Source organism: Tyto alba, unplaced genomic scaffold, assembly GCF_018691265.1.
Source record: "Tyto alba isolate M040663 unplaced genomic scaffold, T.alba_DEE_v4.0 Super-Scaffold_21, whole genome shotgun sequence".
NCBI classification, from domain to species: Eukaryota; Metazoa; Chordata; class Aves; order Strigiformes; family Tytonidae; genus Tyto; species Tyto alba.
The window spans coordinates 22,872,825-22,889,525 of NW_024881295.1; the positions used below are offsets into that span (position 1 = coordinate 22,872,825).

Here is a 16,701-nt window from a genome sequence, read left to right on the forward strand (position 1 = left end):
TGTTAAAAATGAGGATTTTTTTGATGTGCATGTACCTTTTTCAAATCAGGCACAAGTAGTATTTATTGATTGCTCAAAAGAGCCTCTATTTGCTAGATTTGTAATACAGAAGGAAAAATATCAGAAATTCAGCTGGTAGTTCTTAGGAAAAACGGATGACTAGTTAGAAACCAGCAGGAATCCAGTCAAGGGAAAATACTTGTGTTGCAGTGATACCTATGGCCAAAAGACCTAGGAAAATAAATGATCAATGTTTTCTTTAGTGAACATAGAGAATTCCTCAGATTAACTCACAATATTCTCATTACACTGAGCCAAAGCCAATTGAAGTTAAGAGATAATCTTGAGTAAGTATCCATGGACTCATGACTGTGGATTATGAAGTGAAGAAACTCTTGGACAGGGCCAGTCTGGATTATTAACATCACTATTTTCCCCTTCTTTGGTATATCTTTGTCTCTCCTTCATCGTACTACATATCAGCTTTTCCTTGACAATGTCTCTCTTTTCTCTGCCATATGAAAGTGTAGATAAGCACTTTTTTCATATTATATCCTAAAAAACCCAACAAGGTTATTCCCACCTGTTATTTAATTCAAAGATAATTTTGCATTCAAAATCTGTTGCAGGTTATTTGGTACTTGATGGGAGTTCAAGCCTTATTTATTAAAGAAATTTTACTCTTTTGTCACAGATCTGAGCTTCGTTCTGTTTCATATCAGAGTATAAATTTCTATTTGTAAAGAGCAGCAGACAGAATATCGCCGCTTATGAATTCTAATCATTTTGTTAGTCTTCATCTTAGTGATAGCAGGCAATAGTTGCCTTTTATTGCATCAACTCCTACTGCTTTCAAAAACTAAAATTAGATGACTATGTAACAGAAATTATAGTATTTGACTTAAAACCATTAGAGCTGCAGTTGTAAAATTTCATTCCGTTGAGTGCGCAAAAAGAAAGGTAAGGCACAAATTCTGTAAACAAATCTTCTTACTATTTTTTGAATGACCATCTTATCTTGACCATCCCAGTTTTTGAAATGATTGTATGTTGGGATAGTTATATTAAATCTACTATCTCTAATTCCTGAAATAACTGGCGCTCTGCAATTCTATGAAAATCATTCATGTGAGCATCTCAAACAAGATCACCCTTCATGATTTTTAAATGCAGTGGTCAATATATAACTGTGAAGTGAGAGAGTGTTGTGGAAATACTACCTTAATTTATTCCGTCAAGTCAGACCAACTAGGAATGGTACAATGAGTAATATTAAGAGTAGCCTGAAATAAGCTAAATGATATACATGTTAATTCATAGCAAATATAAATAATCCTTCCTGTTTTTTAGTGTTGTGCTCTTATTCAAAACAACACAGTTACTGAAAAAGTTTTATCAAGATCTTAACAACCTAAAGTACAGTTCTTACACCCCGTAGCTGGTTTGGAAATTTTAGCTATTACAATTACTATTCCCTGCAAAGGAATCACTTTAGAGAAGATCATGGAATGTGGTTACCTTTGAAGTGTTTTTGTACCGTTTCTGTATTGCCTTGGATGAAGGGAGGAACTGAAGTGAGGAGGGTAGAGGGACTTTGTCGTTGGTTCAGCTCATTGAAGGCTAACAACCTCAGGCAGGGTTCTGTCTTATTTCAGGCATATTATTGCTTTATACATGAGCTAATTAGATCAGCAGTATCTAATTTTTAAATCTTCAAATTGCCTGACTATCTCAAAATTGTACTTGAGTATCATTCTGTCTCCTTTCTCCATGATGATGCTTTATGGCCCAGCATTCTAACAGAGAAAAGGCTTCTTTAGCGACATCTGATATTTAGATGTCACTCTTGGTTTTAAATATTGTCATTGTCTCAATTTCTTAAAAAACCTGCTGGGCCATGTATATTCATAGGAATAGAAATGAATCTGTGTGAACAGCAGCGTAAAAAATTGCTTCATTGTTTATGCACGGATAAGTGTACCTTGTCTCATTATGCAGGAACAAAACAAGAAGTGTTACTTATTATGTCATGTAAGAGTATATTCTATCTATTTTATCAAGAAAGAAAACATAGATAAGCTTTTCCCTTCTACTTTTACTGTCTCAGAGTGGAGTGCTTTCTCCAGCAGAATTCACACTGAGTCAGAGTAAGGTCCGGGAGTTCTTAAAGGCCAAAGGAGTAACTAACTGGTGTTACCTGCATAAGGCACATTCTGGGTCTTTGCTTAACTGTATGATACCATGGGAGCTAAAATAAGCTTGGATTTGCTTTGATCTGAAATGTGGTCCATATGAGTGCATCCTTACCTCCACATTGAAGTTTGCTGTGTGGTTTTAAATGGATTCATCCCACCAAAATGTAGGCTCCTAATGGAGGATCCCTACTCAACTGACTTATTGCCATAGCTTCCTTGGTTAATTTAGTGGAGAAGGAAAAGGATGTCCTACAGGATATTCAGAATTTAATGAGAACTCTGAAAGTTTCTTACTCCTCTGACTGACTGTAGAATGAGCTTGAGTAGGGTCCTAACTCCGATACCTTATTTAAGTGCCCAAAAGCAGATGGAACGAATCTGAACCAGCATCTGCTTGTGTATGTTGGATCAAGCTCTGTTTAGTCTTTAACATTCAGAAAGTTCAGTCTGAATGTGGATAAATTAAAATTATGTTTGTCACAGATTGTCTGGTTAGAAAGAACTGAATTTAAAAGTCTTTGGTCAGAAAAGAGGTGAAAGGAAGAATATAGTCAACAACATAAAATAAAGGTGAGATCTTTCCTAACCCATCTGTATGAATCATGGAGGTGTAATAACATCACCTATTCTTTCTATGCCTCTATCCCCCCTTGGAAAAAAAAAAAAAAAAAAAAAAAAGAAGAAAGAAAAAACCCACCAAAAAACATCAGTAAGGAATACTTTGATATTACTGGACTCCAAAATACAAATAAGGTCATAATGCAAATTATTTCAGTAGTACCTGTGTTTTCATTCAATGCCTAGTGATTTAGAGTAAAATGACAGAAACAATTAGAAAAAACAGTAGTGTTCTAAAAGCAAGTATATATGGTGGTTTTGCATTTAATCTTAGCTATATATTTCAGGAATAAACATGGCTGTTATTCAGGACATGTATTTGCCAATAATATATCTGATTAAAATAGGAAAATTAGACATACTATCAGTAGCTTGCTCCCAAATTACACAAGAAGAAATTAGATATATTTTCAGTAGCTTGCTCTCAAATCTCTTCAGTCTATGAGTCACCAGATTCTTCCTGCCAAACTAAATATGTCTGTGAAAGGCTGGAAACTTTAATGGAAAGAAACATAAAACTTGAAATACGTAGGAAAAAGTAAGTTTTTTTCATGGAAGACCTGTTGACTAGTAATTCAGGAATTCGGGGGATGTAGAAACATATTATTACATCTTATTTGTCTACAGAAGTTTCAAGGTATGAGACATATTCAACTTAAACCTGTTACGTTAACCTCAAATAGATGTCCTATTAGCTTTCATGTAACCTAATCAATGAAGACTTATAAAAAGTTGTAAAAAATTATAATAATAAAAGCTCTTACTCAATCATTTGGATAGAGCTGAGTTAAAAGAAACCTTCAGTATAGTTAATGCAAGTCTGAAAAAAATCCCTCTGTTGTAAATTAGATTTATTATACATAGTACCACACAGCCATCAAAGATAATTAGGAATGTACTCATCTTTTCAGATCCACAACCATAACATCTTCTCCACTATGTTTTCCACAAAACATACTTTTTCTACCTTTGCCTAAGTCATACCTCTGTAAATATTCTTCAGAATACAGACTTCTTGTGAAATACAGAGTTTATGCGTGTAATTTAAGCTTTTATCCATTGCCTTAGTAGGGCACGGCTGTTAATTAACAGTAATTCATTAATTTGAAGTAAACCCAATTTTCAGTAGTATTACTTTCCTTAGAAGTTTCTTTAGGAGCTGGGGGTGTTTCTTAAGTGCTTATTTGTTTGGAGATAAAAATAGTTAATAATTATTGCTAGAATATTTATTTTCAGAAAGAAAACAGTTTTGTTCACTAAGCTGGATTCAGTCAGCATGGTCTGAGCCAATCCCTGCTTTTTTCTGCTTACTCAGCCTTGTGCAAATTTCTGCCCAACATACAAATACACAAACAATATAAACAAATAGTTCTGTATCAAAAAAAAATCATATAATTTCACACTTGGGCATGAGCCATAATTTCCTAATAGAATTGCTTTAGCAGGACACTCTTTCCCTAATTCCACACTTTTATGGGCACCTAAGGAAGCAGAAGGGTCTGCTGTCTGGAAGCATTCTCTTACTCTAAAACAGTTATGACATTAATGGGAAAACTGGGATCACAACTGAATTTCAAAAGTAAGATGGGAAATATATAAATACGCTGCGGACTCAGAAGAAAAAAAGAAAAAAAATAGAGAGGTGAGCCCTAAATTGTTTATTTGATAAAAGGAAGCTATTTCAGTTTTCACTAGCAAAGGATTTAACGTGAGGTACGCAAAGAGATTCTGCTCTGTCTTGTAAGAGCAAGAACATTGAAAGCATATTAAATTTGACTGTACATGGAATTAATTCGGAAAATACAGCAAGTATCTGATTTGTGTCTGATTTTATAGGATTTTAAGTTTACTGAGGAATTCAAAGCAGCTTTCTAAGAAGTTCCAAACCAATTTACCTGGAATTGACTTTGGAGTGGCAATCAGAAATTTAACCTAAAAGTTGCTCAGATAAAATTGACCAGATAAGCTCACCTATGTAATTTGTTTAATACTTAAATTAATCTGAAGAGAATATAGCATTTGACTTTTCTTGCTTTGATATCATAAGAAAAGCAATTAATCCTATTATTTTAAAAGTTATGTGTTAATCGGTGCCTAAGGTAGAGCTTTCTGGTTGAAATAGGCATTCAGTATCTAAATAGATTCATTTTTTAAAAAACATTTTCTTACAGTAACAATGCAAAATTGTCTATAAATTGGAGTGACCCACTGGCCAGTATACAGTATGCCCCTCCAAAGTTATGGATGTGTTAAAATTCTTGTCTTCAAAACTTCATTCACTGATGCAAACATGAAATATGCCTGTCATTACTTAACAATTAGACCTAGTACTTGGGTATTGATTTAGCATTAAGTGCACCTCAAAGAAAGGATAAATTAATGGCTTTTTCTTCCTTTTGACATGGATGTTTCTGTGGTTATTAACAGATAAATTTAGCATAAATTCTTCAATATATATACATTTGAGGTATTTCTTTTGTCTTGATTTCTAGACTGAGAAATTTCTTAACTCTTGGTTACCTCTTTTATTTTGTTGTCATATTTTTGAACAATTGCGCTTATATCATAGGGAAATATATACATTTGAATATGATTTAATAAACGAGTTCAGATCCATCCTTGTTTAGCAAAGCTTTGAAATGAAAATGCCTTCAAGTCTCTATTTGATTTTCAGTGCTGTGAGAGGGTTTGAAACATGCACAAGAGCTAAAGTGCTGAATAAGTTCTAGAGAAATTAACTTCCTTCTTTGAATGATCACTCTATAGATTGCAATAGATGCTCAGGTAGTTGATGCAAGGGGTTTTAATTAAGAGACCGTGTGATTCTGCTAAACTGAATAATTTGCTTTGCAACTCTTGCTGCTGTTGATTAAATATTGCAAATGCATTATTAATACTCGAACAAATGAAGAAGTCCATATGCAAAGGTTTTGGCCAGTTGCATAAAGCATATGCCATAATTGAAGTCAGTGAAGGGTTTTTCTTGGTATTTAAGATTCTATGGAAAAGTAAGAGGGGCAGCTATGCCAAGAATTAATGCTGATCTTGCCAAGTGCTTCTCTGAGTGACTTTATCCAACATGAGACTAAACAATGTATTAAATACACATATAGCAGTTCGGGAATCAAATGTCAGATAACAGCTTGCTTATATTTGAGACCAAATTTGAAACTTGGTCTAGTGCGTAGATAAAGGCAAACATAATAAAAAGCATTAGCATCTCTAACATCTAACAGCTAATAAGGACACATATAAATTGAACTTCTGGAGAAACTGTACTTATTTGGTTTTGGCAGTAGACTCTTTTTGCAGAGATGTTTCTTGCTGAAATTTTGATCAATGGTTTGCTTCCAGTCACCTCATTAAAATTATCATTACTACTACGTTCCATTTAATGAAAAGGTTGAAAAATTATTAAATCCTTGGCGACCTGAGAACTAGCTGTAGAGGAGACCTGTTTGCAGAGTCTAAATTTAGTGTGTTTTAGAAGCTAAATCCTCCTAGACTCACTGTGTGATCCATGGAGAAAGAAGGCAGAACATCTCCCTCTCTGTTATTAAAGAGGTAACTTAAGAAGATTAACCTCACTAAACTAAGGTTAGCGTTTATGAACACTCTGTAGCCTTTCTTAACGTGGTAAAAAAGGACAAAATTTTTTCAAAGACTGGCTTATTTCAAAGAACTTCCTCAATGATTGCTACCAGGGACAACAGAGCACACATCAAACTTATGTATCAGTTATTTGACTATACCATTCCAGAAACCAGAGCTGTCTTTTTTCTTACAGAAAAAATATATCAATAATTGTGCCTATAGTCCTGGTTCCCTGAGCACTGACCCTGCAGACCTGGCTAAAGCACATCTTAGCTCCTTTCCACCCTAGCTTTCCTGTAAGTAAGGAACTTGGGGATAAAGACTGAGGAATACACTCAAATATTCCATGGATACAGAATTTGGACATGGATGGGGCATGTAGCCAAACCAAGGAACTTAAAAACACTCTCAGATCTTGCTGTGTGAACATAGCTAAGATGACCAACATTTCTTTGCAAAGATTTGTAAGACTGTCACTGACACTGCAGGCTGTGTGTGTCCACAGCAGCTTTTCAGCATGCCTCTCCTGGGCTTGTAACATTAGCATTCTTTTCAGTCAGGCATACAGAGAGGAGCTAATGACTCATAGCTCCTACAGGTATGGAGTAGCTAAAGAACTGAGTGCCATGCGATCTATTGTAATTATGTTGATAGGTTTGACAGGCTTAGAAACTTTAATAATGTCTTAAAAGCAGACTTCCTGAAGTAAACAAGAAGCTGTTAGAGGGAAATGGATGGAAGCAGCAAAACGTTATTGCTTATTGCTGTGCACCTTATGTCCTCCCTTGTAAGGCAGCAATTCCTCCATACATACCTTAGATCTACAAAGCAATGAGATCTGATGGCAACTCTGGTTACCCAAAATTGTGTTTACTGTCTCATCCCGAATCTTCTGATGATTATAAACCAATAGTCTTACGTTGTGCACAGCTAGGGATATTTCCAAGGACAACACACAATTCTGATTGTCTTAGTGGAAAAAAATGTAGTAAAAATCTGTAAGGATTCTCCACAAAGCAGTTGTCACAGCGAGCATTTATCTGGAGAACGGAAAAGCCTGTCTTTTATGGGATCTACTCTTTCACATATGGAACTATGTGCTAGATCATTCTCCATTCTCTGAAGAATATCAGAGGAACTCCATTGTGTCAGGTATCTAAATTCAGGTCCTTCTTTTCTATGCAAGTGATGCTTCAGAAGATTCACCATAAGCCCAAAGCAGTTTTCTTACAGAAAGCAAGATGAGTTTTTAATTCATGGAACTGATTACCATTGGTTTCAGATAAATATTGCCATCTAACTTGGGCTTTAGAAATTAGAATGACCGGAAGTGTCTAAGGAAATAAGAAAGCTATTTCTTTATTGGCATTTGTATATTGTTAGCCAAACGATTATCCATTTATTGGAAGAGGAAAAGGTTTATTTTCAAAGGAGAAGAAACTAAATAAAAATGAATATATCATTTGCTCCTTAGAGCAAACTACATGTGTTTTCCTTTCTCATTAACGGTCCTCAGTAAACAGCATGAACAATTGGCCATCAAATTCAACTTGTATGAAGAAAAAAAAGATATGTTTTTGTTTGATCTACAAAGTAAATTCCTGTCATAAGACTAGACTATTTCAAGCAAAACTTTCCCCCTCCTGGGCTATCACCTCTAAGTTTCCTGTAATTTGTCATTTCAGTTCTTCCAACATTCTCTTCCCTCAGCATTGTTTTGTAATAGCAGTGGCTTTTCTAGGCACTAAAATTTAAATGTACATAGCAGCCATGCCACTTTTCTTCATGTCCATTGAATCCAGAGTTTTTGAGACTAGAGAAACAGTAATTGATAAGAGCTGTGTTTAAGTGTAGCCACTTGTGTGGCTGTGTCCAGGCTCTCTGTTGGCTTCTCTCAACATAAGCTAGCACACAGGAACTTGAGTGGCAGAAGTTCTTCTAGAGAGGTATTGCTAGATAAAAGGTGCAACCAACTGTTATTCACTCATGAATCATGGGAGAGAAAAAGCTGTCCAAAAAGTAACCAGTGCCCACTGGGGTTAAATGTGACCAAGGAAAAAAAACAGATATTCTATTTTGGGATCTGTGCAGTGTTCTCCCCTAAAAAAACTTTCAGAAATGTTCCTTGCCAGTCTACCTCATGTGGTAGAAACCACATTTGATTTCCTCTTAAAATCAATACTTTTCTTTGTGTGTGGTAAGCAGATGGGGCATCTCTTCAGAAGCTGTAAAGAATTTCCTTTTATAGCTAGGAACTTGGGCAGAGTAGGCTATATAAAGGAATTTTTTTTCTTCGAGTCCTAGCTGTAGATACAGCCTTGTGGCTGTGGAGTACAGAGTTTCAACAGAAAGTAACTCAATTATTTCTATCTTTATTTCCACCCACAACTCCCAAGGAATAGTCAGAAGTTTTGACCTTGAATCTGAACCAGGAGCTCCACCTCAGCCAAAAGGTATTCTTTATATTTGGAGTCTCTAGTGAAATACAGAACGATGGAAGAAAAACCTTCCCTCACAGCTATTTCCTGTGCAAGTTAAAAGCAAACTTTACCACTGATTATATAAAGGAACCAGGGTATGAGAACAGAAGGCTTAAAGTACGGTTTAAATTGACATCCTCTCTAAAATAAAGGGAAAAACTTCATTGGACTTTTGCTTCTGCAAATGATGTGACACTCTTAAAAAGTCCCAAGTAATGGAGCAACATTTTCAACTTCCAATAATATGCTGCATTCTGTAGTATGTTTAATATGAGCACCTCAAGTTGTTTTACCAGTGTTACTGAACTTACTTTTCTATAGTTCTGTATTTTAGACTAAACACTAACAAATAAGAGGGAGAAGGGTAAAACAGATTAAATTGCTGCCTCATGAATCAGAAGTAGTCAGGTAGAGGATACATATTGCTTAGCGTCCAGGGGCCACATATCAACTTCATAAAATTCCTGTTGAATGTTGCAGTTGCAGTCTGTTGAATACAACAGTTCAAGACTTTCCTGAAACAGGGTGGTCATTCATTAGTAAAACCCTCCATAAGCTGTCATACAAAACAAGGTAGACCTTTATGGTGTCAGCAGTTATATTATTTCAAATGAAAACTCAGAATGTAGGAAGGCAACAAAGAAAACTAGAGGGAAAGTCTTTACTGACAGCAGATAAAACTCAAGATTTCAATGACAAAGATTTCCTTTAAAACTTCAGAAACCCATTCTGGTATTTTACAGTAAGGATGATCTAGTTTAGGGAACGTAGAAATAGATGATGCGACCTTAGAATAGCTGAGATTGAAAACAGAGAGTTGTGCCTGATGATTAGCGTTTCACATGTCCTCTTACCTTGAGGAGCACAGACTACAAATAACAGTAAGTCTGATTGCTTGGCAGTAACAGCCACTCTTGTGGTAAGCAAGTAGGATAGTTCTCTGAATGAGCAGCAGACATTTTGCCAGGAGAGGAATGACTGGGAAAATGCCTAAGATACATGCACAGCAAAAAATTTGCTGTGCTTTTCTAAGGATGCAATACACTGTCTCGTTGTTTTCTGGTGCAGAAACAGGAGGGGGAGATGAAAGACTTGACATTCCTTCCAGCCATAAAGAGAAAGTATTTGTAGGACACGCATAGCCCCTTAAGTGTAACTCAGCTGTTGATAAACGTAACAGATTTTGGTGTTCCTATGAACACATAAAGAGTTGTAAAAAAAATGTAAATTCCTTCATGAGAGATTCCAGGATATTTAATATTGTGTTTAGCACCAGAATATTGAGTTAAACAGCACCTGAGAGTAGATGCTCATGAACGATACTAAAGTATTAAATACAGAAAAGAAGGGTTCTTTAGTGAATTACTTTGCATATATGAAACTAAGGCTCCCAGTTTCAAAGGCAAACTCTAAAAGAAAGTGCCAAGAAGATAATGAAAATGCCTACAGCTTGAAATCAGGATTTTCTGTAAATTAAAGGTGCAAGAACCTGGATTTCCCTAATTCATTTCTTTTCTGCAAGCAAGGAGAAAAATATTGAAAGCAATAACTCAGTTGCTTTACTTGCTTCACCAGGAATGGGGTGGGTAATGTCAGAAAAATGAAAGTGATAGCTTAGAAGGCAAGAATTAGTAAAATAAAATGAGGATTACAGGAAAAAAAAAATCAAACTAGACCTCATATAGAATATAAAAATAAATAGAAAAAAGCCCCTTCAGTTAATTTCTTGTCTTTGTAGCCTAACAACCCTATATTTCCTTTTCTTAGTTATATTCTTGTTTAGAAAGGTAACTGAGGCCCTGAAGGAGATGTAACTTCAGACAAGAACTTTATACAAGCACATATTATTATTAAAAGTAAACACTAGCTTGAAGGCTCTAAAAGCACAAATTCTTGCATGTTTTGAATAAATATATTAATGAATTAATTCAGAATTAATATATTCCTAGCTTAAAGTTTTATTAGCTTTATGTTATTTGAGTAGCAAATAGCTGAGAATTAGAAATAGGTTTCTAGTATTTACAAGTTGTATATTTCTTGATCTTGACAGCACTTGTAAGAAGGTACTAAGATAAAAGAGTTACTTATATAACCACTCCAGTTTTACACAACCTAAAACACAGCAAAGGAAAAATATTGTGATGTTCAGTTCCAAAGTTTATGTCTTTCTCCAAAAAAGTTATTTGAGTGCTAATATATCCACACTCTTGAAGACATAATTTATCTGTCGTCTGTACTGGTGTTAATCTTTATTATCTCACCATGCATGAATTTTCCTTCACCTGTGTTTAACTGATGAAGCATGTGAATACTTGGATGCGGTAACTTTCTGCTTGCTGCCTTCCAGCTTTTCTTTTTTTCAAACCAGATGTTGAAGCTTAGTGTGTTTTTAATATGATACAATGTGTACTTAAACTGTTTACGAGTAGTCTGACATATAAGGTACATGCAGTTTTGCCTCATGAATATCTTGTGTCTAGTATGTGCTTTCACTTATTTAACTTCAGTGGCGGATCAGCAGAAACCAGTAATATAACAGGTGGAATAGGAGCAGCTGGAAAGTGGTTAAAAACAATAATATATCTGAAAAGGAAATTTTGTCAGAAACTCAGAGAGGCTGAACACAAGCACAGCTTTATTCTTTACTGAGAGTTCATGGTCACTGAAGACTTTGGCATCTCCAAGATACAGGATACTGGTCATATTCAGCAGCCTGGTTTGATCATTTCTAAGATTGCTTAGGGCAGTTGCAAACTCCAGTGGATTACATGGAAAGGTTTAGCAGTTGAATGAAAGAAAGGGTTGACTTACTGAAGTAAAAGCCTCTGTCTCCACACACGAACTGAAGAGCATCAACCAGCTCAGCACCACAGAGTGTTTCTGGGCCAGCAGCAGCAGAACTGGTTAAGGTAAGCAAACACAGGCCAAGGTAGAAGAAATTAATGTAGGACACAGTGTGCATCTTCACCTGCCAAGGAAGCAAAAACAGTGTCAAAATTTCCCAATGGATTCCTGAGGAAAATGACTCCTGCACCCTTGTGAGTTGAGAATGCATATGTACTGTAATATGTTAGACAATAAACACAGTATCAGGAAATGCCTTGTTATGATTTTACAACTGTCTACATATTCTAGTCCATGTATTTTGTAAACTGATTACTTCCTCTGGTGAATATTCCTGGTTCACATCCACATGTAGAGAACCTTGTAGTAAATATGATTTATGGTTGCTCCTGCAAAAAGAGGATATGGAAGAGTGCAGTAGACAGGCAAAGGGAAGCTCAGACTAATAAGAGTAAGGAAGACAAGACAACCTTATTTTTTTTTGTCTGAGACCAGATAAGATAAGAGAGAATATGACTGTTGCCTGCCAATGTACTGTGGTAGTTGGAGGTGGCATATAACAGAGAAGAGCTATTTAAAATAAAGAATAAATGGCTGTATACTGTAGGGAAGGAAATTTGGCCCAGTAGGAAATGGGTTCAGAATCAGTACTCCATGGTTCTCCAGCCACCTTAAAAAGTGAAATACCAGGATGAAACAAAAGAACTTTCAAGGCAGAGCTTGCCAAAGTTACAGAAATGTTGTTGTGGGACCTTCCATAGTAGGGGACTACATTCAGTGACTCTTACAGCCCCCTGTTACTATCAAGTTAACATTTGGAAGCATTCAAGAAATTAAAAGCACTAGTGGGAGTGTTAGGGATTTGTGTTTTTACTTGACGGAAGCAGCTATACTTTCACTGACCTCCATTATATCTTCTTGGTCAATCTTAGCTATGAGATATACAGAGAGGTGGTAATTCTTTTCTCATTTACGTTTGGTTACAAACTATCTTTTTCCTGGATTTATGACTGAAGAAAGGCCAATCCTCAACGGGTGTAAATTTGCACCTTTCCATTTATCCATTTCTCTTTATATCCATTTATATCAATCAAAGATCTTGCCCAACAAGTCAAAGAAGATAGCATTATTTTTTAAAAATACTAGAAAAAGCTATATTTAGTAGTATGACAGTGAAGAATGTGTTTATTGCATATTCTGAACTGATTTACATCACTTGCCAAAAATGCTACTTTTGAAATGTGTATATCTGCATTTAATTTCATTCTGTTGCAAGGTTAACATTAGTATTGCAGTCAGGTAAGAAGTTACAAATCTTTCTTGCACATACAGTTAACAATGGCTTAAACCAGTTTTGTATTAGCAGACTAGTGCAAAGTAATTGGAGTGAAATGATTAATCTTCCCTAAAGTTTCTTTCAGGGTTTCAGGGACCATTTAATTTTATGTTTTCCCTGAACTTTTGAAAAAACGATGAAAATATCTATTGTCTCCTCATATGGGATCTGATCCAGTGGGGTATAGAGCCCTCTCTAGCCAATAATTTTTAAAAATTCTTTTCTTGGCAAGGGATCTTAACACCTTGCTGGATGAGTCCCCTATTTCAGCTTAAGTCAAAGCTGAATAAGTAACAAATCTATAAATAAGTCAGAATTTATTCCCATTTTTTTTCCTGATATTTCCACTGTGAAAATAATGAACAAATCTAAATCCCATGATATATCATAAAAAAGAAAGAATAATTATTTTCCCATGCACAAGAGTTTTTAGCCAACTTTGCCATCCTAAAACCAACAAGCTTTAATGCATGGACATGTCTTCAATAGTAGATGGAGGAAGATCAGATTATAAATGAATGATGATAACATGAGGCATTATTTCCTGTAATGATTCCAAATCTTAACAACATCAATTTCTTTTTTCCATTGCCATATTTTTGAATTTCTAAGATAAATGTGATGCACCTGCAGTTTAAGATGGTTCCCAGTTCTGAGGATGTAAAGCAGAAAGCTGTTTAGCACACCACCTCAGAAGGCTGAATGACATTAAAAATACAAGAACATTATGTATTTAACAATTTGTTCTTGTATAACATTTGGGCCAGAAATAAACATAAATCTTAGACATTTAACAATATTGTATTTTTCAAGACTTTTCAGCTGGGTTGTATTTTCAGATAAATATCAGCACAGAACTACAACAAAACAGATTATCTACTGTTTTTCCTTTAGTGAAAGCCAAAAGGCTGCACAGTATAAACCACAGAGAATTTCTAACTTTATCTCCAAATTTAAAAACAGTCAAGAACTTTCAAACGAGTAAAAACTTTTGGGAAAAGAAAACAGACTCATGTGTTTTTAGGGCTCAATCAATTATTTGTTAATTTAAGTGCTGTTTCATCAAAACTAATCCCAAAACATAGTTTAAAACTTTATTTCATCATTTTAATTAAACATAACATTAGTTGATTCGATGTGTTTGTGATAAAATCAAGTTCCCATTTATGTCTGAGGGGAATAGTCTTAAGAAAATACAAAGTTGTAATCCAATATTTCTTCAGGTCCTTTGCAAACAGATGACATATTGCAATATCCCTAATTTGACTAGAAAGTTGAGAGTTTAAAAGAAAACTCATTGGCATGTGGGTGGGGTTTACTGAGGCATCTAATTACATTTGGAAATTGGATACAGGTTCAGGATGAGCCTGGTTAAGTACTTCTTTTAGTTACATAGAATGACTGACCATATTTTCACAGCTGGAATTTCCTCTTTTTTTTCAGTAAAATAACCAGCTTTTGCTGCATTCCTCTTTTAATAGTCCAGAAGATTGGCACCACAGAGGAACATCATATATGAACACTCTACATCTCTTTTACTTCTTAATTCTTCTATATGTCATCTTCATCTAACAAACTATCATTTGGCACAAGTTGTGTATAAGAATTCTTCACATGCTTTATCATTTTAATAACAGATAAGAACATCTACAATAAATCTAAATATCTTAAAGGGGCAACATTTTTATGGATAATATATGCTATAGAAAAAAATCAAGAGTTTTATTCAAAATTACATTTTGCTACATAAAGGTTGGACCAGATTACTAAGTCATAGTAGAATTATGTAGTTAGTATGTAACAACAGTATTTACTAGTAAATTTTATATAACTAAAGCATATATACTCTAGGATGGATCGAGGTTTAAATACTTCTAACTTTGATTAAGGAATCTGGGCTACATCCTAACCTAAATCAATATGGTCCATTGATTCCAGGGAAGCTTGGCAGGATGCACCAGCTGAGGAACTAGCACATTACTTTTATGTCTCTTAGTGCCTTGATCAATACCTTAAAAAAAAAAAAAAAAAAATCTTCATCTTTCAAGTATATTGGAAGGGATGCCCATTTGTACATTAAGAGAATGGTTTCATCCAGTGCAATTACAGACCTGCTTTTTTGAATCACATTGAGGAATGAGATAAGTGTGTTTTAAGTGTAAGACACACTAAAAAAAATACTGGGCCCTAAACAATGAAAACAAGAGAATTCTGTCAACTGCATAAGAGTCCTTGCAAAATATTAAAGAAAAAAGTTCTGGAAGGATATAAATTTGCTGGTAATGGAAAGTTGAACTAGGGCCAATTAACAGAAACAGAGGTCAGTGCACCTACTGAAGCCAAATTTACTTAAAGGCAGTTTATATTAATGTGTAGAAATTATAGGGTCATAACATAAAACTTCACATGTAAACTTTCCTGAAACAGCCCTCCCTATAAGGGAAAACTTGGAGATGAATATGTAGGGGAATTTTCATTTTCTTTATGTACAATTGCTTAAGCTATACAAATATGCAAGGTCAGCAAGAGTGGCAGCTGGTTTCTAATGTAGAAAACAAACTGAACTTCACATTTACTTTTAATTTATGAAAGCAAAAAACATGTAAATGCTACAATGCTGACAGATAATTGCTGCAGTGACAACATCCCTTAAAAGTTTCCCTGTGAAAGCATGAACATTTTATCTATAATTATGTATAATAAAACTGCAGAAACTCAACATGTGTACAATATCTTTTTCCTATAAAACCCTGCACCTGCAGAAAATAGCTAAAAGTTCTTATTTACAGAAGCATTAATTAACAATATAGACAATGATGTAATTGGACCCTTTAATAATGACATTACTGAAATATTGCAAAGTTCTCTGAATAGAAGTGAAATTTAAGACATGTATCTGCAATAGTTTACCTTTACAGTTATCTATGTAATTGCAACTATTACATACAGCCATTTTCCAAATCACATAAAATTGCATGTTCAGCAATTTATAAATAATTCTCAGTTCTAAAATAATGTTATTGAAAAGTGCACAATACTCTTCAAACCAGCAGCAGACAATACACAGTAAAATAAAACTAAAAATTATTTGAAATAGTAATAAAGATTTACCTTCAAGAAATCACAAAAGCAGCACTTAACTAATTGTGTTGAAAGACTGTTGATTTTTTCCATTGCTTCTTAAAAGTGCAAAGTCTGGAAATGAATTTGTTAGCAGTAATGATGATAAAAAAGAAATCCAGAGAGATGTGAGATGTTGAGAGCAATGTCACATTTCAATATTGAGGACTTTATTCCATTGCGCAGGCTCTATCTGCTCTGATTTTAGCAGTGACAGTGAGATTTAGCAAACAGAAGAGGGATTTAGAGAAAATCCTCACATTTATCTACATTACACAGACACTGTAGACAGGAAACAGCTGGGGGAGCATTTGCCTTCTCTCTCTCTCCCTCTTCTGGCAAAGTTACCGAGTAAGGACTTTTTTGGGCATGGTGACAAATAACATCATACCTTTGCATTTTAAAACTAGAGCACAGAAGCATATTTTTTTCCCTTTAAAAGAATGTGAATTAGTGACTGAGGGGTTAGCAGGCAAAAAGCTTGATCTGCCATGAAAAATAAGAAAATGTATTC

General features: G+C 34.8%; 1 protein-coding gene across 1 annotated transcript in view; it reads right to left on the minus strand.

The window, feature by feature from the left end:
- The window catches only part of IGF1 (insulin like growth factor 1), a 47,357-nt gene extending 30,870 nt beyond the window's left edge, over positions 1 to 16,487 (minus strand). Inside the window, exons 1-2 of the mRNA XM_009962820.2 lie at positions 16,179 to 16,487; positions 11,699 to 11,855 (exon numbers count right to left, since the gene is read on the minus strand). Coding sequence (XP_009961122.1) covers positions 11,699 to 11,855; positions 16,179 to 16,241 — 220 coding nt within the window. The 5' untranslated portion in view covers positions 16,242 to 16,487. The remainder of the gene's footprint in view (positions 1 to 11,698; positions 11,856 to 16,178) is intronic.
- Between the last annotated feature and the right edge of the window lie 214 nt (positions 16,488 to 16,701).